General features: G+C 42.6%; 1 protein-coding gene across 1 annotated transcript in view; it reads right to left on the bottom strand.

Moving 5' to 3' along the window:
* Nucleotides 1-25136, bottom strand: part of GTF3C1 (general transcription factor IIIC subunit 1) — a gene marked incomplete at its 5' end in the record, with an annotated part of 39990 nt that overhangs the window by 7247 nt on the left and 7607 nt on the right. The window contains 25 exons of the mRNA XM_083872460.1: nt 203-456; nt 2431-2715; nt 3491-3663; nt 4562-4655; nt 5177-5239; nt 6180-6292; nt 7442-7523; nt 8011-8153; nt 8281-8438; nt 8915-9100; nt 9768-9849; nt 11602-11737; nt 12755-12890; nt 13637-13814; nt 14540-14636; nt 16123-16220; nt 16623-16768; nt 16984-17250; nt 17598-17779; nt 18003-18106; nt 19055-19208; nt 21575-21714; nt 22203-22420; nt 23404-23725; nt 24773-24888. Coding sequence (XP_083728586.1) covers nt 203-456; nt 2431-2715; nt 3491-3663; nt 4562-4655; nt 5177-5239; nt 6180-6292; nt 7442-7523; nt 8011-8153; nt 8281-8438; nt 8915-9100; nt 9768-9849; nt 11602-11737; nt 12755-12890; nt 13637-13814; nt 14540-14636; nt 16123-16220; nt 16623-16768; nt 16984-17250; nt 17598-17779; nt 18003-18106; nt 19055-19208; nt 21575-21714; nt 22203-22420; nt 23404-23725; nt 24773-24888 — 3927 coding nt within the window. The remainder of the gene's footprint in view (nt 1-202; nt 457-2430; nt 2716-3490; nt 3664-4561; nt 4656-5176; nt 5240-6179; nt 6293-7441; nt 7524-8010; nt 8154-8280; nt 8439-8914; nt 9101-9767; nt 9850-11601; nt 11738-12754; nt 12891-13636; nt 13815-14539; nt 14637-16122; nt 16221-16622; nt 16769-16983; nt 17251-17597; nt 17780-18002; nt 18107-19054; nt 19209-21574; nt 21715-22202; nt 22421-23403; nt 23726-24772; nt 24889-25136) is intronic.

Below are 25136 nucleotides of genomic sequence, written 5' to 3'. Positions count from 1 at the left end.
AGAGGCAAGGCCTTGTTACCAACAAAAGCCTAAGTCAGCCATCTGTTTTAAATCAGCAGAGAAAGCCTTACAAACTTGATGTGTAATGAAAACAGAATGTTCCTGTTAGAGGGCTTTGTTTAAACCAATTCCTCAGCAGGTGAGTTCACCATCCCTCCTGCTCCAAAGAGCCAAAGAGAACTTTAGGCCAAAGAGAACTAACCTGGAGAGCTGAGCCTTCCTTGCATGGGGGTACACCTCAGCCTGACCTTCACCTGGCAGGAGTTGACCACGATGTTGTCACTGGGGCTCAGGTTGCGTGTGCTGACAATGCCAGGGGAGTAGTAACCTCTCATCAGTAAATAATTGGTGTGAGAGGCCTGGCGAGGCTTCACTTCGATTCTGCGTTTGCCTCCAGAGCTCTCCTCCAGGTCGTCGTCGTCATCGTCGTCATCCTCAAGTCCTTCTTTTCCCAAGCTGCAGCAAACACAGGAGGTTACATTTGTTTGTTGGGGTTTTTCCCAAAAGAATGAAGTGATTCATGACAGTGAGCAGAGAGAGGACACGGCGCTCTGGGCTTTAGTCCTGCACAGCTGGGCCAGTGTCCACACCAGGCTGATTTACAGCACTGACAACCACAACTACGGAAAAGGAAATACACTAAAGGTCCCTAGGAAAGGAAACCCTCTATTTTTTTTGCAAATGTGCTGAAATGAACCCAAAATATCCCATCTTCCAGTGCTGAAGCTCTTTGGTTCAGCAGATGCTTCATCTTGAGGGAAAATCTGTTAGACACTGAGAGCATGAGGGATGCTGCAGGATGGGGCAGACTGTTTATTTTTCAGGGAGAAAAGGAGAAGAGTTACAGATTTCAGTTACTTCAAAAAATAATAATTAAAAAACCCACCAAAAACCAAACTGCAGACATCCTCCAAGTAAAGAAAAGATTAGCAGTAGCAGCCAGGATGGATTTCCTAGACACAAACTTAGTCAAACCAATACTATTTTTTCCAGGACATGACAAAAGCCACTATGGTTAAAGCTGAAGGCTCTGAACAACCTGATCTAACTCTGAAGTTGCCTCTGTTTTAAGCAGATTATGCCAGGGACAATGAAATATTCCTTCCAACCTTTTCTAAGACGAGTTAGACCTTAAGTACCTTCTTTTAAAACATATTTAAAATCAAAAGGGAATGCATCATTTAGGAAAAAAACAGTGAATGCACTAGTCAAGATACCCCTACTCAGCAATGGGGCTCAGTGGATTTTTGTTAATGATCTGGCTGATAAAACAGCTCATTCAGCTTGCACAGGATCACTGAAAACACTGCAAGTATGAGAAGGTGGGATTTGCATTCAGAACATCTCCAGCACACTGGAGAGTCAGCCTGGAAAAGAGCAGGGAGCAATTCCCTATGAGAAATGGGAATTTATATTATTAATGTTATTTATTTATATGACATGTTATTTATATGACAGTACTCTCCATCTGTCCCTGCACACTGAGAGGGAACAATTAACCAGATAAAGGAAAAGAAGCTTGTTAGGTGAGTCACAAGAATCATAAGCTGTGCATGGATCACTGCACTGGGGGGGTTTGGCTGCTTTTTTTTTGTCAAGGCCATGGCCCTTCAGAATCTTGGGATGCATTAGCAGCTGTTTCACCTACATAACAGGATGGAATTGGCACAGGGCTGCCAGAAAGAGCATGGCATTTGTTTTTTGACATCACAGTTCAGTGCAGAAGAAAATAATGAGAAAGAGAACTGGGTAACACGAATAAAGTGAAGGAACTGAAGCTGCTCATTTTAAAGAACAGCATGTTATGGCAGAGGGACCACAATAACAGTCCTCAAGTAGGTATTAAGCTGCTCCACAGAGAAAGGGAACAAAGTACTTTCCATGTGTATTCACAATAGGAAGCAGCAGGTCAAATTACTAAGAGATTTTAGTTGCACTTTTAAGAAAGCACATAATGACTGTAAGGAAAAGGGTTCCCAGGCTCCCACTGCCTGGGGACAGTTTCAGTTTATGCCATTACTGCAGGCTTACAGGAAAATTAAATCCAAGAGGAGGCAGTGCACAGAAGAAGCACTGCTGTGGTGAGAGGTTTCACTAATAAAGCTGAAACCTTGTTACCTCTCAGTCTGTGACAGGGCAAGGCACAATGCTGATGAAAATGCTCCTGTAGCACCCAGTGCTCTCCTTTCCCTGTCAGCTCTGATGGCACTGAAGTGCCAAGCAATTGAAATGTCACATGTGAAGGCAAATGCAGCCCAGAGCTATAATGACAGGCACTAACTTAAGTGCCATTAAGCCTCCTCAAAAATAAAAATCTAAACAACAGCACAGTAAAAATGCCACAGTGCAGTGCAGGAAATGCTAATTCCTGTCCAATTTCATCCAAGTTATCCCCAAACTGTATTCTCTAATGAAAATAACAGCATTTACCTTTTTATCACTTCATTTTCCACCATAGAGCTGTCCACCACAATGATCTGCTCTGGGATTTTCACATTCACAGCCACCAGTCCCAGAGAGAACAGGGAAAGCATGGCCACACACTGGCCACCAGGGCCATCCATGGGAAATGCCACCATGCCTTCTGATGATGCATTTTCTTCATCTTTAAATGAGAAGTTGTGTGGCTGGTCTGATCTTTCAGCATCCTTGAGCTTCTCCAGGAACTGGAAGGACTCTGTACAAATGGTACTGGGGAAGCGCCACGTAAAAACTCTGCACAAAAACACAGAGCAGCAAAAATCCTTCAAAATCTGCTCTGACTGAGAATGAGTTTTACAATTATGGTAGCACAGAGGAGCCAAACAGTTGAACTTTCATGCTAGAGCTGGTGACCAAGTTCACAGTCCTTTCACTATTTCCAGAACATTAGGTGTTTATGCACTGTGTAAAGGTCAGGTAGCATACAGCAAATAAAAAGCAAAAGGTATCATCTTCTGCTTCACAGGAGTGACACTGTTTTTACATCACAACGACACAAAGACCAATTCCAGAAGGCTGAAAATGACTCTATTCTTGGGAAATGTCTCCCCTTTCTATACTATTTTACACAGACCAATTTAATTGGTGACAAGAAGACAAACCTCTTCAATCACATTGGTCAGACCAGAGGGACATCAAAAAGAAGTCCCTCCTAGGGAAAGAATGTAAACTTGCCCTTACCAAAACATGTCTCTTGTTTACAGAAAATTTCAGAAAACCAAACATCTCAGGCATGAACCAGAGCTACATAGGAGTGCTAAAGAAATCCTCCCACCACATCTACAACTGTGCTGCTGCATCTCCCCCCTCTCCCCATATCTCTGAAGTCCTGCCCAGAATATTCTGAACTATTCCCTTTGTGCCCTGATTGCTCCTCACATAAGGACTGATGTGATGTCAGCTTCACCCTCAGCTGAAAGTTCCTTGCTCTCCACACTTATTGTGTGTTGTCACACTTGTGTAGATGTTCTCCTGTGCCCCAAGGCCAGCAGTGTCCCCTGGCACCCACCTGTAGTAGCTCTGGGACAGCTGGTAGGACATGGGCGCGAAGGGCAGCGCGCGGCTCTTCTTGGGCCCCAGCGTGTGGTTGACCCTGCGGCGGTTCACCAGGCTCCTCCTCTGGCACTCCAGGAAAGCCTTCACCAGGATGTCATCCCGGTACTCCTGGTACAGCCTGAATGTCTGCAGGACACCTCAGTGACTGCTCTGCACCACCCTCAGCTCACGGGCACTCAGGGGGTGCCCACGAGCCAGGATGAAAATGAAAATCCTTACTCCTCTCTTCCTTTTGTGGCCTTCCAGACTTGATATGGTAAATGCCAATTAAATTAACTAAATACTACAGAACACTTGATATTCAAAATGGGATCAGGCTCTCACTGGAATTACAGCTATGAAAAATGCTCCTCTGCTACACATTTTGGTAAATTCTTCCCCTCATTTCAGCAGGAACATTTGGTTCTGCGAGCTTGGCTATCCAGGTTCCACTCTTGCTTATGAGTTGTTAAACTCCCTTTGAATTTGGACCTTACTTAAGCACTTGACTGATTGATGATCTCTTTTTGTAGTCCCCAATGCTGAAGGAGAGGTGCCCCAACACCCCTGTCAGCTGGGTGTTAGGATTGTTTTTGTGATATCTCCTCCAGAACATTCCAGCTTCTCAGGTGGGCACCAAAGCCTGGTACAGCTTCACCCACTGGAAGTGATGTGGAGCTTATTTCATGTGGTTTTAGGGAACTGCTTCAACTTTACATCTTGTAATCTCATCCTCAGAGAGAAAACAATGAGCTGATAATCTTCCTACAATATATAATTTCCTAAAAGCAGAATACTCCTCACAGAATGGATACAAATCCAAGTTTCTGGGTTTCTTTCCTCCCATTTGAAAAAGGAATGTGCAAAGGGAGGGAGGAGAAATTTCAGGGTTGTATGACCACATGTGGATGTGGCACTTGAGGATGTGGTTTAGTGGCTTTGGCAGTGCTGGGCTGATGGTTGGACTTGATGATCTTAAAGGTCTTTTCAAACCTAAACAATTCCATGATCCTATGAGCAGTAAAATTTGGTGCAGACACTGTACCTGAAATGACTGGCAAGATTCCATCTGGTTATCTGAGAGTGCCAGTGTGCTCTGAATCAGATTCTGCAGCACTAGGAAATGAATATCATAAATACTGAAAGAAAAAAGAAAGAAGAGAAAAACATTTATTCCTGGTGGTTTTTGAACATGAGGTACCCATTAGACCAGCACAAAAATCTACAAACTCCATCACCTGCTTCTGAAATAGAAGCTCAGAGACAGACACAAGATCCTACAGCTGAGGATCATTCATGTAAAGCAATCTGTTACATTTTCCCTCACCTTCCACCCTGAATTTTTGGATCAGTCCAGATAATCTGACACAAAGTTCTTCCTGATAACATCTCCTCTTAAGATACAACACCCACATAGAAAATGTACACTGTTGTCTTAGTGATAAAATAATGTTGAGGTCATCTCTGTTATTGTTTTATCTACCAAATCTATGTCAGAGGTTCCTATAGTCTTGTCAAAGTGTTTTTCTGTTAATAAATTTATACTCTGCAGCAAACAGATAAAAACATTGATTTAGAACACTCTTTATATGACTTCCACAGATGGGAGGGGCTGATGTGGCCTGGTCCTAATGAGGAAAATGGTGCTGTTGCTACTCACCTGCTCAGATTATCCTCTTTTGTGCCTTGATTTGTGTCTTCTCCAATTGCCAGCACTCGAAATCTAGTTAAGGGAAGGGAAAGGAGAACACTGGAATCAGATTTTCTGTGATTTTCTGTGATTTTGCATCAGCCATGAAGCTCAGAGGCTGATGAGCACAACTGCTAAGGAGGCAAGTGCTGGGCCAGCCCAGGGGACTGTCTGCTCCAGCAGCCCTCAGCACAAGGGTCACACAGGAAAAAATCTGTCCTGACCCATCTCCACTCAAATATCTGTTGACAAGGAGATAAAACAATGGACAGGAGACAGTTCCAGCACTGAAAGGATCTGTTATTTTATTGAGGTTTTGGACTTGCAGTTACCACCAGCAGCACTTTTGCTGTAATGCACAGCTCTTCCCAAAGTAAGAAAAATTACAAAAGTGCTAAATTTATTATCATTAAATGGTCTGAGATACAATTTTTCTATACTGCTCTTCAAGTGTTAATCATCATGAAAAAGCTTAATAACCTGGAGCTGGAGAATGGTGTACAAGGCTGAGTGCTCTTCCTTATCAATACTTTTAGCAGCATTGAGATGACTCAGCTGAGCAACCAGCTACAAATTGTGATAGAAAATGGGGCCAGTTAATCTGGAAAATGCTAGATTTCTATTGCAATGAAAATTTACACCTGAGTAGCAACATCTCTAACACCAAGGTTGAGGACTTGACAATTTAGGAATGAATTTAGTAGTGAATTTCTGGTTTAAAATCTTATTTAGCAATGAGAATGGTTTGAAATCAGCAAAATTGTGCCAATAACTGAAAATCACTTATATGTATTTAGGAAGTGTGGATGTGAAAGAAACATTGCTGGCTGTATTTAGTAAAACTTCTTTTCTTATTCAGGGTATGAGCACAGAGGGTGTAAATCATTCCCAGAGAAGAGACCTGCTCTGAATTGCTGTCCCCTCTCACTGCCTCACCCCATGTGCAGAGCCAAGAGCACCATGATTAAAATACCTGGAAAAGAGTTCCTCCAGAGTGTCAGGAATCTCCAGTTTGGGGTTCCCCAGGGTCGAACTGAACTTCTCTTTCAGTCTTCCCACAAACTCTTTAAACTCCTTTGCACAAACCTTCGAAAAGAGGAGACAGAAATGTCATTGACCTCAATTTCTTAGAGTGGGGAAAACCCCTCTACTTTTAAAGTGTGCATGAAAATCCTTGTAGCAACAGCTGAATTCTGAAGTCAGAAGCAGTCCAACAGCCAAGGCAAGGCAGGGAAAAGCTTGTGCAGTTTGTGTTTCCTGATTCAGTGAACAGTTGCAGGTTCCATCTGTAATCAGCTCACAGCTACAAGCCAAGCACCATGAACATATGTTCTAAGACAATTTCCTGAATTAACAGCAAGATCTCTTAGCTAGAGCTATGTTTAAGCTTCTGCTCAAGCCCTGCAGGCTTTTCCATGTTCTCCATGAAGTCTGTTTGCACAATCATGGCTTGGAGAACACCTGTTACATCAGAGGAATGTTCTCTGGAAACAAGTTTGTATTTCCTTCCAAAGACAGACATTGGGCATGGGGACACACATTTATTTCAGTGATGTCTCATTAATATACAACTGCTCTTCCTTTAAGCAACAGGAATCTAACAACAGAACTGAAGGGCTTTTCTGACAATGGTATGAATTGTCATTCCTGGATAAAAATCATCTTGCTGTGACACTGTCCCAGTTCTGAAAAAATTCTAAAAGTCAAAATGAAATCGTTTGCACTGAAAGTGTAAACAACTTTTCAATTTGAAATTATGGTTCATTTAAATGGAAAAAAAAATTAAAATCTTTTGGTTGCTCAAATTAAGTATTATAAAATTTGCTTGTGTTCCTGCACTCATCCACAGAAGCTAAGGTGACATTTCAACACACAACTGGAATAAAAAATTATAAGTTACAGAGCAAAAATGTTTTCTTGCTCAGATAACAACGTGGCTGAAAGGATAAAAAAAAAAGAATCAGCAGAGAGAGATGTTTAGTCACGGATGTTGATAAACAGGCACATTGAAAACACAATGGCTGTTGCACAGGGGGCTATTTATGTGCCTTTGGAAAGCTGCCCTGTGTCCACTTTGCTCCCAAACCAGCAATGATGCTGCATTTCTACAATGAAGCTATTTTTAAAATAGCTAAAGGTTCAAGGGAGAGAAAAGACATGAAATCACAGTGGAAGTACTCAGTAATCCAAACAGCATAAAGTAGCCTATGAATTTTTGGAATATTTCCCTCCTACCTGTGGATCTTCATAATTATTTTCTCTATTCATGAATTCGTCAATGAGGGCCTTATCTTGGTAAACCTCAGCAAGGCAAACTCTGCAAGAGATACAATTGAAGCTGTTGGCTCAGAGCTGAAATTTTCCCAGTTCAAAACAGATCTGACAGCAGCAGGGTGCAAACAAGATGAAATATTTAAGTGCCATGAAACAAAGAAATGTGTAGGAGGACTGTGTCCCTTCAGGAGAATTTAGCCTGTATCTTGTCGTAATTGTACACTATAACAATACAAAGACTTTGACTTTGGAAGGCTGAAAGAGTGATTGATTTATTTTTGGGAACATTTATAGTATTCTACACAGACCAATTTGATTGGTGAGAAGAAGACAAACTTCTTCAATCACATTGGTCAGACTAGAGGGACATTAAGAGAAGCCCCTCCTAGGTAAAAATATGTAACATTTTTGCCATCACCAAAACATGTCTCTTGTTTACAGAAAGTTCCCTGGGAAAGGAATTTCAGAAAACAAAAAGTGTCAGGCTTGAACCACAGCTACAGTATCTAAGAACACAGAGAAGTTCTCACTTGTAATTGAGGTAGGTCTGTGGGTTTCTGACAATGTAGCGGGCTCTGCGTCCCACGGAATGAGAGGTTTTATCCAGGGACTCCTCGAAGCTGGAGTGCATGAGGTCCCTCACCACCTGCCAGGGCACAAAGGGCCCTTTCACCTGCGGGAGGAACACAAGTGCCTGCAGTTAAACCTCGCTGTGTGTGCTTACACACACGGTGAGGGCAGGAGGTGCTGCCTGGTGAAATGAGTGTGCAGCACCCAGCAGCCCTGGGTGTGCTCAGCACCTTGGCATTGAGCACGTGGCTGGCAATCCTGCAGAGCATGAGCAGGCTGTCCTCCTGCACCGTCCAGGTCACGCGCAGCCGCGTCATCCTCAGCAGGGCGCTCTGGTCAGCCTTGTCGTGGTAGCGCAGCCGTTTGCTTTTGTCTGCAGAGTCCTCTTCTGACAGAGCCAGGGAAACAAAAAAAGACATTGATCTCAGCACTTTACATTCTGATTGACTCAAGCTTCTATCATAGGCTCAGCAGCAGCTTAAGTTTGTAAGAATGAGAGATGAAGGAAGGAAGGGAGCTAAAGTCTAAAAGTGAAAAGAAGTAACAGCTCTCCCAGGCAGGAGAAAACAAACACTTTAATTGGCAAATTGGCAACCTAGAGCATCATTCCATGAGGAATCTTTAAGCCAGCTATCAGGAGCTGATAATGGATTGCAGGGAGCTGCTGTGGCACAAACTCCATGAGGATTCCTCCAGCCATGGCTCACACACAGCTCAGGGGCATAATGTGCTGCTCCTCCCCAGGACACCTGAGCCTCCCCACTGACATGGATACAAAGCTGCCCTGTCCCACACGCTCTTCTCCAAAGCAGCTTCCTGCAGGCCTAGGCATAGTAAAGAATGCTGCTTTTTCCTTTTTCTTACCTTTCTTTTTCTTCTTTGCTTTCTTTCCAACATCTTTCCTAAGCCTCTTCCTCTTTAGGCTTTTTCCACCTCTCACTCGTTTCGTTCGATCCTGGGTTGGTTCTTTAGTTACGTCAACACATTCCCCTTTCTGGAAAAGTGACTCTGGTCCTACCCTTGCTTCTCCCAAAATATTAATTTTGTTCCCTAAAATGAGACATATTTACAGCAGTGGAGCTTTGTAGCAATGGCATTCTACAATGTTAAGATATACAGGTATGTTAAGGTTAAGGTGTAAAGACCAAATGAAAAATTTCAGTAAATTAAAAGACAAATGCTCTCTCAGAATTGCTCTTTGTTAGTCTTCCCATTTCCTGCCCCTTCTCACCAGCTCACAGAAAAAATTCCTACATTAATGAGGACTCATCAAGTAATTAAGTCTAGTTTACAATGCACAAACACAAGGGAACAGAGCTGAGGTTTTACATTCAACCTGCAGCATTTTCTTCTCCTTAGCTCAAACATTAGCCTGGATAACAATGCTACAAAACATTGGTCCCTCTGGACTTTCTGCAAACTGCACATCAGAAATTACAAAGGATAGAAATTGTTGTTTTATAAGAAGTTATTCACACATCTGTTTTACAGCCCCAGAAGTATCCTAGATCACTGTAAAGAGACAGGACCAACCCATGTCATCAATACTAGATAAAAAATTATTGTTCCATATAGCCAGTAATAGGGAATGAAATCATTTATCTGTTTTACCGCCCCAGGAGCATCCCAGATTGCTGGAAGGAGACAAGAACAGCCCACACCCTTCATGCTGGTTTGACAAAAGCAGGAGGAGCTGTGGCACAGTCTCAGGCCTTACCTCCAGTGCTGAGTGGCAGGGGGTGTTTGGTGAGGAAGGTCTGGAGTCTTGCTGTCAGTCCATTTTCAGGAACTGTATTTTCCTAAGACAACACAGCTTTAAAAAATGTGACATGCAAAACGGGAGCACTGGTTTTAACAACAATCTATTTTTTACAATCTGAGCAGTGTCAGAAATAAATTTTCAGTGTAAAGGAAAAGATTCCTGGCAATAAGAAAGAACTCATTTGTATTATTGCTACCACACATTAGAATGGCTCCAGAGCTTTCTTAAATCACACTGGAATGACCACTAGACTGTGAAGGTTAGAAATCTCCTCAAGTTTAAAAGCAGTAATTACTGGAAAAGAAATGCAGGATTCTTTCATTGTTACAGAGGCTGAGCAGGGTTTGCTGTAAAACAGCATTTTTCCAAAACATTTTACATTCCTAAGGAACTTCTGAAAAGCACAAAACCAAAATGCACACACAAACACTGAGTAAATGCCTCCTATAGCACATTCTGCCCATCCTAAATCTGACACTGAACCAACTGTAATGTATTGGATGTTTTGCCATTCTCTGTTAAAACCATTTCTCTTGTGTGGAGTACACTGGGGGCAGAAGTTGGTCCCAAGATGTGGAGAGAAAAGCAGAGACCAAAGAGCTGCTGGAGGTCGTGTTACTGCTCAACAATGAGGTGACTGAAGAGCAGACAGAATTAAAAGTGAAATGATCCTGCCTGAGGGAAATAAATTAGCAACTCTAATTTTACATCCACTGCTAGGCTCTGATTTGTGCACTGCTGAGGGGAGAGTAATTACAGGCAGTTCAGTGAAAAGTCCCTGCTCAGTGCTTGGTGATGGTGAAAAAGCAAAGGAAATGGATAGGATTCTTAGAGAAATAAAGCAACACTAAGCAAATGTAAAAACCTGTGCTTGGCCACAACCTTAAAGCACTCTCAGATTGTATTTCCACCTTAAGAAGGACAGGTAGAACTATCATGGGTTAAAATAAAGGCAACCAGAATGATTAAAGACAGGACAGTTCCATGCTGGGAATAGTAGATGTCAGTCTTGAAAAAAGGAGATGAATATGAGAGACATGAGAGATCTTTACAAAAATCCAGTGAAACAGCAAGAATAACAAAAAATGTGTTTTTCACAGCTTCCCTTAGTTCTTCAATTACTGGGGAGCTTAAGGCACCAAAAAGAAGTGGTGGCACATAGCAGGAATTTGAAACACTTTGCCACAGGAGGCTGGGCATAGTAAAGACTTATATATGCTCAAAACCCAGACAAATTAATGCTAAAAGAAAAAAAGCTATTACTGCTTTGAAACAGCCCCAGATTTAGAATGGCCTTGAGCCAAAACTGCAGACAGCTGCGAGAGCATTCTGAGGAAATATCCTTTGCTCTTACAAGCTTCCATCAGAGACAGGACATTAGCCAGAATTCTCATTTGCATGTGTTGGGCTCCCTATTTTTTTGTTTTTATTTTTTCCCTTGTGTATTTCCTTGTTTTGGATGTTTTGCTTTTTGTCTGACAACTGCTACATTCCAGAGGCAAGAGGAACCGCTGAGTAGTGTGAACTGCTTGCTCACTGAAGGATTTCTCTTTTGGTTGAATACACTAACAAATCCATTGTCAAATTCAGTTTTCAAATAATATTTATGTCCAATTCTTTCATTCACTTCAGCACCAAGATTTGTGAACATCCAGCATCCATTTAATTCCAGTGCAGCAGATCCTTACTGAGAGCACGCAAACAGTAAGAATTTGGTGTCACCACCTCAACCTTAAGAATGTTAAAATCTGGAGAAATCACTACAGTGTATAAGTTTTAAAATACTCACCTTCCTGGTCTTGTTGATGATGTAGCTTGTCCAGATCCAATTGCGTTTCAGATGCCCATAAAAGCTGGAATCCAGACCTGCAGCTCCCAGCCCATCTCCAGGGATGGATCCATCATCAACCACCTCTCTGCTGCCTCTACCAGCAAGAGGAACAAAACCCACAGGAATTATTTTGTACAGATTCCTTCCCAGTGCTCTTAACTGGTGTGTGTGCAATGTGCAGCACTCTCCCCTTGCCCTCCCAGTTTAGGGGGTAACATTACACCATCAATTACATCCCAAAACTGTTTCTTTCCTAAAGATGTCACAGTCATCCCCAGCCCAACTGCAAGTAAACACCAGATATCCAATTTAAAAGATTTACTGACACACAAAGAGACCATATGCAGAAGTTCAAGCAAGGATCAATGCAATTTGGTCCCTCAACTCCATTATTTTTTTTAAGATAACTTGATATATCTACCTGCAACATGGAACTAACTGAAAATACTTTTAAACAGACTGTTTATTGAAACAGAATAAAATATTGACAGAGCTAAGCCGCAGTGCACAACACAATATAAAAACTTTAGCAGGGGTTCTGCATGGCTGTCACAGGTTGTGAGCATGCAACCCTCCCAGGTATTCTGGGTGTGATTACATGCTCCAGAGATCACCTCTAGATCACAGTGCACATTAGAAATTAATCTGCAACCAATTACAGCCAAGTGCAGCACAAAGGGACAGCATTCAGAATGTGGCACTGGGGAACTGCTGAAGCTACTTGAGACACCATGATGGAAAGCACAGCAACAGAAACCCTTACATTTGTTACTCCTGGAATTCACTGTACTTGGGAAGCATTCCCTCCCTCCCAACTTTGCTCTCCTCAGGACTCTTGCAACAGCACAGATGTCCTGTTCATCTGTACTGTTCTGGAAGGAAATCCCAATTTATCCCATCCCTCCAGCATAACCTGCTTGGCAGCCAAGTTATTTGGAACGCCAAACAGAAGATCATCTCCTTTGACTGAGTTCACCTCTGAACTCCACAGAACACCCAGCTGAGATGTTGGAGTCTCAAGTGCTTTTGTTACTGAGTAACATCCTCAACACTTGACCAGTTTTTCTTGCCTGCCCTGCTCAGGCAGCTCTCAGGGGCTGAGGTGACCTACGTGGTATATTCCAGCATGGCACACTTTCGCTCCAGGTTGTGTTTGTTCACTGCTGACTCCTGCTCCTTTTCCACATCCAGGGCACTCTCCTCCCCTGCCAGGCTGCTCCTCTTTGTCCGAGGACAGCGGACGACTCCTGGACAGATAAAGGGGTTTCACTCTCAGCATGACAATACAGAATTCACTGCCATTTTTCACCCCTTCTCAATACAACATGCCTGCTTCTCACAGACAAGGGCTACTGTCAACTTTGATACTTCCATTTCAGCAATGCTTTGCCATGAATTCAAGTGCATCACAACTTCACAGAATAATATGGACACAGCTCCTAGTGTTTTTTTTCTTTTGTGATGCACAGGACTACATTCCAAAACAGTAGAAGTGAAAAAATAGAGCCCAGCTTAAGTTTAAGGAAGGGAAGACGAATTATGGTGTGTAGCAATGTATCTGTATAATAGGCCATTCTGATGCATCAGCCAAACTGGTTGTGAGTAATATTATCAAACCACCTGCAGTTTTGTTGTTAGTGCTCTCAGGAATTCATCAAGGTTACTGAGAAAACAACAGGATCAAAAATAAGAAGAGAACCTGAGAAAATGTCTGCAAAAAATGTAAACCCTGGATAGGGGAAACATAATGTGAGGATGGATGCTTCAGCTGGATATCCTGAAGAATATGTGCCTGCCTCATGAAGAAGCAGCTTTGCCAACCCAGAGATGCCTACATGGACAGTAGACCTAGAATCTGTATCTAACATGTAATATAAACAATAAACAGCTTCTGTTGGAATCATATTGATTCTGATTATTCAGAATTTCCCCCCTGCAATGGTGTGCCCTGCAGGAGCAGTGAGGCTGCTCAGGAGGCCCAGCTGTGCCATACCCAGGGGTGTGTTCAGGCAGACACACTGCAGATCAAACCAGAAGTTCTCCACGTCCTGCAGGGTGTTGAGGACGTAGCAGCGCCGCTCAAAGGGGCGGCTGCTCTGCGCCAGGTTGTAGTGCAGGTCACAGATGGTGGTGTCCACAATCACAGCGTTTCTCTTCATGTACACAAACACCTGCCACACACAGCACAGGCCAGGCTGTAAACATCACTGAAACATCCTGCCTCATCAGCACGACACAGCTAGGTTAGGACTGGACAGTTTCTGGCTTTGCTGTTTTTAGCCACTTGCTCTGACACAAAGGCCACACCCATTCCCACACTATTGCACTGTAGTCCCAGATTCCCTTGACAGCAATCTAGGAATTTCCTTTCTAGTTTTAGAACAGTTTCTTTTCTCCCTTGTGCACAGAATATTCCAAATTTCCAGAGAGTGGTTATTTCCTGCAAGTCCTCACTCGGGACTTGCATGGATGTGTTTGGGAGCCTAATTACCTTTCTTAACCTCATAAAGTCTGGTCTTTCCCCTTTGCAGGTGCCCTCTATCTAAAAGATGCATATTAATCTCATAATTTTACTCTGATCAGCACCTTTACTCTGTATCACACATCCAAGCTTAACACCTTGATGGAAAAGAATGTATCACACTCATTTTTCATTAAGTCTTGCCAGTGTGGGACTTCCTGGGTCATTATTGTGTGCAGTGCTCAGCATTATACATTTCAGTATTTCCCTTCCAGAGAAAGAGGTGAAAAATTATCTGCACAACTTACAGTGAGACTTGGGTCTGGAGGTTTGCACATACATCTGAAATATCAGTACTTCATTAAAGGTAATTATGAACTCCAGATCTTGAAAATTTCATTAAGAGTAACTACCTTTTAATTTTTTTTTAATTACCTGGTCTTTGTCTTGAAACTTCTCTGTCGGGCCAAACTGCAGCAGCCCCATGTAACACAATCTCTGAAGGTTTTCTACCACTGAGAAGATGTACCTCCTGCAGCAATGGTAGAAGTGTTACAGTTAGCAGTCATGAAAACAGAAAAGTGACACCAGAAAATCCAACATTTTCATGCAACAACCTGAGCTTTCAGCAAACCACTGAGTCAGAGAATTTCTGAAGTGCTACTTTTGCTTGAATTATCAACCTATGGAAAACATGTAATACCCCAAGAGTCCAGATTTCCTTCCCTAAAATCACAAACCCAATATTTTAGCCAAATACTAAGCAAAATTTTGCTAGCAAAAAAGAAATTTAGCCAGAAATAACAGATCTGCAGACAATTTCATGTTATGTAAAGAAGACAGGAGTAAGAAAACATGACTGCTAAATACAGACCTTTCTATGTATATGTATGAAGAACTGGGCAAAGATTCTTGGAGTTCAGGTTGTTTAAAATTACTGCTCCAAGAAACTGCTTTCAGTTGCTTAAAGCTTTGGCAGAGCCAAAAGAGCAGCATTTTCCATCCTGCATAGCTACATCTATGGCAAAATTCTGGCAGTTGCAGGAACCTCCTGCAAGATTTAGTTTCTGTGACAGTCAGTAAAAAATTAGCTTTGCCCACATTTAACTTCACTAAGATCAAATTAAATGCTGTTAAATGGGAGTTGGATTTTGGCAGGAGTTTTGTCTGGGGGTCAGAAAGATCAAGCCTAGAAATTTGGCTCAGTTAGAAGTTCTAGTGAAGGGAGGCTGAAGAGACAGCTTGGTTATGTGTCATACTGCTTTGCATCAACCCATCATTTGGAGCCTGCAGATTTCAGAAAATGCCATCAATCCAGTCTCTAATTTCTAAGATTTAGCAATAGCTTTGGAATTACAAACCTGGGCTCCTCAAGAGCCTTGGCTGCTGATACTGCCCAGCCCTGCTCCCTCACCAAAGACACATCTGCAGGTTTGGAAAATGTCATATAAACCTCCAACCATTCACAAACTGTCAGCAGTGACTTTCTGGGGAAAACTAACATGGTGCTCTTGATTCCACACATTCAAATCACTTTTCTTTATTCAGTCCAATCTCGAGTTTTAAATCTCTTGGAAGAGAAATGGCAAACCATAGCAGACACGCCATGGAGAGTATGAGGAGAAACTGAAAGTGTGAGAGGCAGAGGAGCTGGGAAATATGGCACCTCTGGAAAGATTTATGAAGGACAACAACACTTAGACCCTATTAAATTCTGAATTTAGCAGCAGTGAGGAGTGTGTTTTATATAGAAGCAACATCCTGCTGATGAGTTATGAAGGACAGAACCTCCCAGGTTTCAAGCACTGCCTGACAGGATACATGAATATTGTTTATTAGTTTCTTATTACCTTCTATTTGGGAGAGAAAAATACAGTTTGGCACACTATCCCTTAAAGATTGATGATCCTTGTCTTAAGTGCCACAGTTCTCTTTGACACAAACAGGAAATAACTGAGAAAACAATCAGCCACTGCTGGTTCCTCTCTAGAGTCACTTATTTTGACTCAACTGCTTACCTTTTGTAGAGGAGCTGCTGTCGGACTGGCCTTGGAAGAAATCTGATCAGAGTGTGCTTTTTTAGTGGATCATTTAAAAGATCTTCCAGACCTTCCACCTAGAATTATTTTAGAAGTTAATCAAAATGCAAAACGTAACTATCCCCTCAAGTATAAAGCTTTGCTGCCAGAGCTGCCTACTAAAATATTTTCTAAGCAAACCTGACTGCTTTTGTAAAATGCTTAAACATTATTCTTGTTAATCAATGAGGCAGAGGATTCAGTGAGATTATAAAAAGCTCTTGGCAAAATAGTAGCTTAAGACTTTGCAGTATTACAGGGCTATAGATTTTTTTTTTCTGTGAGTCTGTGAAAGCAACTACTTTTTCTGTAAAAGACTGAAGTGTCTCCTCTCCTCTCCAGGGTCTAGTTTTGCTAAAACAGATTAAGGAGATATTTGTTCCAGCCTATAGCTACAGCTGACATCATCAGACTTTGAAGAAAACAAAAGAGCACTGTACCTTGTAGCTGACTTGTACAATCTGCACAAAGACTGAGAGAGGCAAGCAGAGGAGGATGTCACTGACCAGAGCCCATCCAAAGCCAAACTCCCTGTGCATGGGCAGGGGAGGGATGTAGCGCATCCACGACGAGTCGTCCACGTACACTGGGAACAAGAGCAGTGCCTCAGACACACCAAACCCAACACTCACACCAAGACTCTCACTGTCAGTGCTCAACTGGCAGTCTGAAAATCTAAAATGACCTGAAAATTCTCTGAACTCCTGATTTTCAAACCTTTCTGAAGTAGGCTTTTATCTATTTTTTTAGTGTCGAACCATGGTAAGGTCTGTAGTAAAGTCAGGATGTGTCACTTCTTACCTGTTTGATTAGACAGATCTACTTCTATCTCCTGTGCAGAGGTCTCAGGATTCACAGCAGTTGTCACAATTTCTAAGGTCCCATCTGGTTGTGCATCAATTACAGCTGCATTCTCATCCAGCCCTTGTGTTTTCTCACCATCACTACCTCCTTTTTGCCGTGTTTTATTTAAAGGGTGTCCATAAACTAAGTACCAGAGGAACATGTGGACCATTCTTAAACGGGGCATTTTGGGAAGAAAGCCAAGAGAACGTCCAAGTCCTGGAACTGAAGGGAAGAATAAAGACCAAATATAAATAAAAAGAAGATTAGAGCAGGAGAAACATCTCCCTGTGCACAACTAATGTGAAGAAAACTGGCTGGAAAGATGGACAGTTGAAAATAAACGTAAGTTACAAATAGTAAAGTAGTAGTAAATACAAATGTTCCAGTTCAGTTGTAAAAAACGTAAGCAGCTAAGAAAGCATTGGATAGAGAGACTGGTATAATATAAATCAAATTTTATTTCTATAGGAGAAGAAAAAACCTCCTTGTATCTTAGGAGACATCTGAAAATTATTATTAATAATAACTGGGAAGGTGAAAGATGATAGAAACCCCAAAGATGGCTGTACCTGTAACAGGGTGATAGTTCCTTAGTTGTGCTACACCCATTTTATCATCCATTTTTCCTGCCCGACTATTATCAGCTTTACATGAGCTATCTTGCATTTTTCCTGAATCAGGATCTGCCTCTTGCCCCTGGTTTTCTTCCTCACCGTGGTCCTGGGATGTTGGTGTCTGGGGGGCTTTAATCCTGTAGTAAAAGCACACAGCACTTAGGTACAAAATATGCAGAGTTCAATTCCTGTTCTTCCCTGACTTCAGCACCTCGCCTCAGCTTTGTGCTTCCATTTCTCTTCCGCTAAAGAAGAGGTGGTTTGTTTGGGTTTTTCTGCTTGTGTTTATTTCCTCCGCATATTTCTGCACCCTCTAGATGAGCCAAGTCCCCCAGGCCACCCCAGGCAGAGCTGACTTGCCTGTTTGCAGTGCTGGAGTTGGAGATGCGGAACCGCACCTGCTCGATGGCGCTTTTCACCAGGGGATCGCTGGGACTCACCGAGGGGTGCACAACAAACTCCACCTGCTCACAGCACCACAACACAAACAAAAGCTGCTTATGGAGATACTGGCTCTTAATCAGCTGCATAAATTATCTGAGATTAACAGTGAATTAGCAGTAGCCACAATGGATAAATCCTATGATGGTTTTAATAATTCACAGAGCATCAACACTTTTGGATGACAATGCCTGTTGCTACTTTGTTTTAAACAAGAGGCCAAAGTACATGGTCTTCATACCAATAAACTTCTACAAACCTTGGGTTTTGAGTTTTTAAAAGCTGAAATATTTGAGAAACAAATACTTTGACTTGTAAATATTAGGCTGAGAGGAATAAATGAAAAGTCAGAGCTCATTAGGTGTAAGGCCAAGCTGACATATATTGCTGCTGAAAGCACACACACAATTCAGATTGGTAAGATTTTGTATGTGCTTTACACTAAATATGCAGCAGATAATTTTCAGTGGATTCAATTTCCTGCTTTTGAGCATTTCACAGTAGAGCAAGTCACAAGTCTGAGCTCTACAACCACAGACATCTGACTTCCATAAACCTCACTAACAGTGGATTTTTGTTTTAAAATAAAAAATCACGTTGTATGTATTTCAACTCAGAAGCTCACTTAGGATTTTTCATACACACTTGGCTTTCAAAAGGGGTTTAAATAGATTTTTGGTGCAGCCAGGCAGTGCAAGGAGAGAACCATGAAGTACAGAACTGATAAGCAGCAGAACCTCTCAGAAGGGAGATTCAGAGATTTTGATCTCTGGCTTATTCCTTGGTCTTAGTTATCTGTAGCCCAATACTGGAAAGCAGTGATCTGGCTCTCACACTAGCTTAGTTTGACATGAAGCTTCTGGGTAGCTCCATTGTAGCTTCTGCTACAAGAAGAGAAGTCATCAGGCATTCCAGTAAGAAGGCCCAGGGCAGTGTGAGAAATGAGGTGAAGGCTGTGCCTGTGCTGTCACCTTTTTGCTGATGCCATCCTGGATGACCGTGGTGCGGTAGAGCCTGAGGAGCCCGTCCCGCGCCAGCCGCTGCACCAGCCGCACGATGGACTTCTTGCAGCACTTGGTGGAGACACCTTCTTGCTTCTCTTGATCCATGACCATCTTCTGAAGTCTAAAAGATGCCAAAGATACCTTGCATTTTAAGGCCAGCAATGCTCCAAACTGCCTGAGTGGTTTGTTAGAGGATGTGAGGTGAATGGCCATTTCTTTCCCTACTTCTAACAGTCCTTGTTCCCTTTTGCTGGAGACAACTAGGAACTTTGTTTTACATTTCAGCTCTATTTTCCTTCTATTCAAGCTTTTCCCTGTTAGGGAACAACAGCAAATTCTCAATGCCTGATTCTCCAGGGCATGGCTACAGTGCAATTACCAATGCAGGCTCCCTAAGGTCAGGCGAACCTACAGCTTTTTTAGGTGATGATTTAACAAATGCAGTCAGTTCTTGCAGTTTGTGAGCTCAGTTCAACTTGAGGCAGAAAGGGTTTATTCAGTGGTTTCAGAGCACAGAAATGACTCCTGCATTCACAGCATAGATACAGACACACAGATTCCACCATGTGAAGCCAGCTCCCTTCTCCCTCCTTCCCTTGCCACAGTTGGCAGGGGTGTGCTCACACCTCACTCTCCCCATGCCTGTTCCCATGCATTCTCCCACAGATGTCCCAGGCCCTAATTCTGGGCTCTTTCAGTCCCTTCTGAAAAAAAGCTTGGAAGTTAATAAGGGAATGAAGCAATAACTGAATGTACACATGGACTTCAAATGTCCCAAAAGATTACCACATCCTGGTGATTAACAAATGGAAGGCAAACATCAGTAAATTTTCTTGGCAGAGATTGGGGAGGGACAGAACTTCCACTGATTCTGAGGAACCTGTGAGGAACCTGTTGGCAGCACTGAAGGGACAGCAGAGACCTGAAATATCTTCCAAGCCTGTGCCTGGATGTGACTCAATCAATCACTTATGAGGCTGGTGCCAGATGAGGCTCTAATTTTGTAACTCTCTGCAATTAAAGTGACAGAAGGTTTCAAAATTCTCAGATCAGGGGAGAGTAAGGCCATGATTTCTGACTAAATTCCTACAGCAAGCAGCCCTGGATACACTGACATGCCAGGATCTTTTGTGCTGACACAAAAGATGGATGGTGCAATCCTATTTGTGACAACACAGTACTGCCAATTTAGGATCCAGCAGAGCACCAGAACTTCCATTTCTTTTTGGAGGTGAAAAAGGGTGAAAGACACTACAACATTTAGGGAAGTATCTTCAGCTCAGATAAGGTGTCAGGAGAAGACATATAACCACACCACATAAAACTGCATTGAAGAGCAAACTTTGAGGCCCTGCTAGGATGCCAGTGACCAGTGATGAGTGACATGAAGACCTGAGTCTCTCCAGTCCACACAGAATAACACATGAACAAGATCTGAACTATGCAGAGATAAAACTGATGCAGATGCAAGAATCCTGCAGCAGAGAAGTGCTGTACCTTACAATGTGGCCCCAACTCTGGCATACTGTGAATGGATAAGTAAGTTCTTTGATCTGCATTTATGAGACATATAATGAATAAAAGCACTCTTGTGTAGTTATCTGCACAGAACTATTGTTGCTTCTAAACAGCTGATTAAGATTCAACACTCCACACTATCTTGGGTTCAATGCAAAATGTATTCTATTTCCCATCTGTTGAAACTGGCTGGGGAGGTGTTTCTTTCCTCATGGCTCCAGGGGGAGTGGGCAGGTGTCTTCCTGTTAATGGGCAGCTGTTCAAACCAGGTGGGGCAGTGTTCTTTATCTCTTCCACCACCCATCCTCCCTCCAGGGGATTTCTGCTGTCCATGGCCCATCCAGGCTCACTGCAGGGCTGAGACAATTCCATCATCCCATGGGGAGATGCTCCACCCAGGGGGAGGAGCCCAGCATTCCCACCTGGATCAAACCTGGGATCCAGAACACCAGCACAGCCTGTTTGCACTGGATTCCCAGAGGGAGACCAGACCCATCTCACCACCACTGGACCTTCAGAGGAAAACTACACCCTTCTACAGGATCATCTCTACTCCAGCAGAACCACATCTGTCACTCCAGGAGAACTTAACTGGATTGTTTCCAACACCCTGACCAACAGGGTGCCAGGTTGTGTTGTGACTCTGTCAGTGTTTTTTCTCTCTTTTTGTTCATTTGCTTTTTTGTACTACTACATTTTTTTATATTCCTAGTAAAGAACTGTTATTCCTATTCCCACATCTTTGTCTGAAAGCCTCTTAATTCCAAAATTCTAATAGTTCAGAGGGAGAGTGTTTGCATTCTCCATTCCACGGGAAGCTCTGGCTTTTCCCTGGCAGACACCTGTCTTCCCAAACTAAGACACACACCCCGTCCCTGTTCCACCCTCTCCATCCTTACAGCAGGGACAATCAAAGGCAGACAGGAACAAGCCCCCAGCACTCCCAGCCCCCAGTGGTGCTGTGCTCACGTGAAGAGGCTCTCGATGAGGCGCAGGTTCCTCACGGCCTCCACGATGAGGTTGCGGCGTTTCAGGAGCCTGTAGGTCTCGTGGGGTCTCTCCGCTGCTGCGGCCTTGGAACGCTTCTCCTTCCTGTGCCCGCAGGGCTTCTGGGGACAGCACACAGCACATCCCAGTGGGACATCCACCAGCCACTGCCTGCAGCCCAACGGGGGCTCCTCATACAGCAGCGGCGGAGTAATTCCCACTCTGGATGGATTTATTTACAACAAACTATTCAGATGAAGATTTTTCTCTTATCTCCCCTTCCCAGGAAAGGAGGCAGTGGATCATAAGCAGCACCTGTGTGCTGCATGAAGCTATGACATGCATTCAGTCAACACAGAATATGGAGACCACCAGGGAACTAAACCAGAACTGTATTCTGGACATCTTCTATCTCCTGGAAAAATCTTTACTTACACCTACAATGCAGCGCAGCCAAAATATGAATGTACTTTGAAAATAATTAAAAAAAAACCCCAAAACAATTTGATTAATAAATACAAAAACTCTAGTTTGAAGTCTTGCTATAAGAGCACAAAAATTAGCTCAGACAGCTGTACCAACAAGAAGATATTAAGACATGTGGTCTTACCTTCGGATCTTCAAGTCTGACTTCCTCCACCACAGCCACATCTCCATCTCCATCCTCATCCATGGGTTGAGCACAGGTAGAAACATTGGACTCCTGCTTTAGGGCTCCCAAAGTTGAACTATCCCCTGAAATGTTGTCTTGGAGCTCCTCAGGATCTTCAAGAATTTGGGGGGAAGGCTGCTTCTTCCGCTGAGACTTCACAGCTGTTGGCTTTGAGCCTGGTTTGAGAGCAAAAAGCCTTGTAATTGTTCTGCTCTCCCTGTTCAGCTTTCTCTCTAAGAGCCATTCATTCTCCCATCCACCCAGGTAGCTGCACATAAAAGCATTCTGCTACACTTTTCACATGCTCTGCTCAGCTGGAAGCAGTGGTTTGACCATACAAGACTGCATTCAGCCTCCAAAAGTAAAGTTTAAAAAAAAGGTGAACCCTCTGTCATCAAATAATTCTCTCCATGCGGAAACCTTTTCACAGCTTGGAAAGCCATGAAGGGCTTATCCAGAAACTGCTGAAGAAAGGCAAGTTTCTGTCTCAAAGATTCTCAAGTTCTGCCAGAAATGTGACTTTTCTGACTCAAAGTAGAGTGAGAATAAGAATTTAGTATTACTCCAAAGATAATCTACATAGAAAAATGGAGATCTCCTCTCTTCCCTTGGAGTTTATCAGAAAAGTTGTAGGAACATTTAAATAGGTAAAAAAGAGAATAGGTAAAAAAGAGAATAAGTAAAACTTCCCCACCACATATTTCTAAAATATGTCCCCCAAAGGCTGGTAGCTTTCACTCTAAGATGTTCCAAATAACTAAAGAAAAAGCTGAGGTAACTAAGTTCAGGGGACAAGACATTTTTGTTACAAAATGCTCAGGTGAGTAAGGCTGTGGGTCAAGTCATCCCAACCCTGAATAACCAAGGAGCACAGGGAAAAGGGGAGATGTGGCATGGGGTCAGGAGAGGCAGCACAAACACTGCTAGGACATGGACACCAGGTCACACCTCAGCCCTGGGAATCTCCAGAGTTTAACACACTTGGTGCTCTAAACATAACAATTTGGGGGGAAAGCAGAAAAAAAAAACCAAATAGGCTTAAAAATAAATATGTGACCAAAACCCATAATGGAAGCTAATAACATGTTATTTGTTCTTTAATAATATGATCCCTAAGAAAAATGCAGGTTGTTGTCCAGATTTCCAAACCACAAGTTACCTTTGGCTGGTGTTGTCTGCTGGACATCATCTTGAACACGTGATTTCTGCGGAGAACCAGAGTTGGCCTTTTGACTTTTTCCTCTCTTCTTCTTGTCCTTCCCTTCCTCATTGTCAGACTCTGAGGCCACAGTCTCCTCTTCTCCAGGAAACACATCTCCCACAGGTGGGGATTCTTCTGGCACCACAGCCAAAGTGACTGTAGCCAACTGCTCACTCCTGGCCTTCTCCCTCTCAAACTGACGGTTTAAATCACTCTCCTCTGCAAAAATGTAGGAAATGTACTTTGTTGTCCTTTGCCGACCTTCATCCTCCATAAAACCCTAAGGAAACAGTTGGAATGTTATTTTACCATCTTGCTTCTTCATTCTATCAGTATTCCCCAGCATCAACAGAGGGAAAATGTTCTCAGTGTTATTCCCCCACATCAAAAGATACCATGTCATTCATTTTTTTCTAAGTAACAAGAATGCCCCTAACCTTCACACAGAAAAATCGAAAGGAATCCTGTGCTTGAAAAAGAAACAAATCTGCATTACCAGTGTAGTAGAAAGGAACTCCTATGGTATGTGGGGTGGAAAAAAGTCTGAAGAAGAACAAACAGTGTGTAGTCAGAGTGGACATCAATTATTTCAGAACAAAAATGTTTGTGAAATAAGGGGACTGCAGCACTCTGAGTGACTCAGACCTCAGTGGAAGTGCTGCTGCCCTGTCTGCTACAGCAGGAGCTTTCAAGGATCTACAAACTTACACACTTCACCTATCAATAAGGGAAGATTTCATTTTCAAAGCTGACTGGGGAAAAATATGTATAGATATTCCAAAGGTTTATAAAGTTTGTTTTTAACTCTACAGAACTTTTTACTGAATGACAGGATTTTTCTAAAAAGATTCCCCCTTGAGGGAAGATGGCAATTATCCTGCCTTTGTGGAAAGGGACCATTGGGAGCATGCAAGACATGACAGTTGGATTTCTCTTGTGACATGAAAAAACATTGAAATATCTGGAAATAAGTTCAGTCATCGTAACTCCTAGAGAAGTAACTGTCTTGCTCCAGAATTTCCTGGTATTTTCAAAAAGTAAAGTAGATGAATGAAAAGCAAGTAGGTGAATGATTTTACATGGACAGAGAGGGTCTTTCCTTCAGTGCTCTGATTAGAGCAGGTTGCAATCCTAATTCTGAACCCTTGCCTTACACCCCTTTTACTCAACAGAATTAATTCTCTTTTCCATCTTACCAGCCTCTCCCACTGTCATTCTCAAATCTCTGCTGTTTCTAACATCTGAGGTCAACAATGTTATTCCCAGAGTAATCAAAACTGTACCTGCAGTTTCAATAAGTATCTGAATTATTTTATTTTAGCCTTACCTTGACAACTTTGTACCTGTCCAGAAGACGACAGAGCATCCTGGCTTCCAGCTTCCCCACATTCATAGCCAGGCGAAGCTCTGCCTGAGAAATACCTTTGGTTCCTCTACTTTCAACTGTTGCAGAAAGGAAAACAAAACAAAACAAAACAAAATCTCAGAGAAATAATCTGACTGCATTATATATGTATTTTTTTCTACATACATTAATATTTCCTGAACAACAGTATATGCCAGAATATTAATTTTAAGATTCCCCACTAACTGAAGGCATTTTTACAGACACATAAAATATTCAGCCAAATACTGTCATAAACCACAATTTTACATGAAGCAGTGCCCAGCAGAATGAGGTATGGAGGTGA

The sequence above is a fragment of the Zosterops lateralis genome (assembly GCF_965231275.1).
Source record: "Zosterops lateralis genome assembly, chromosome: 15".
Lineage (NCBI taxonomy): Eukaryota > Metazoa > Chordata > Aves > Passeriformes > Zosteropidae > Zosterops > Zosterops lateralis.
The sequence above is the reverse complement of the archived record's forward strand: the minus strand, read 5'-3'. Positions and strand labels throughout refer to the sequence as shown.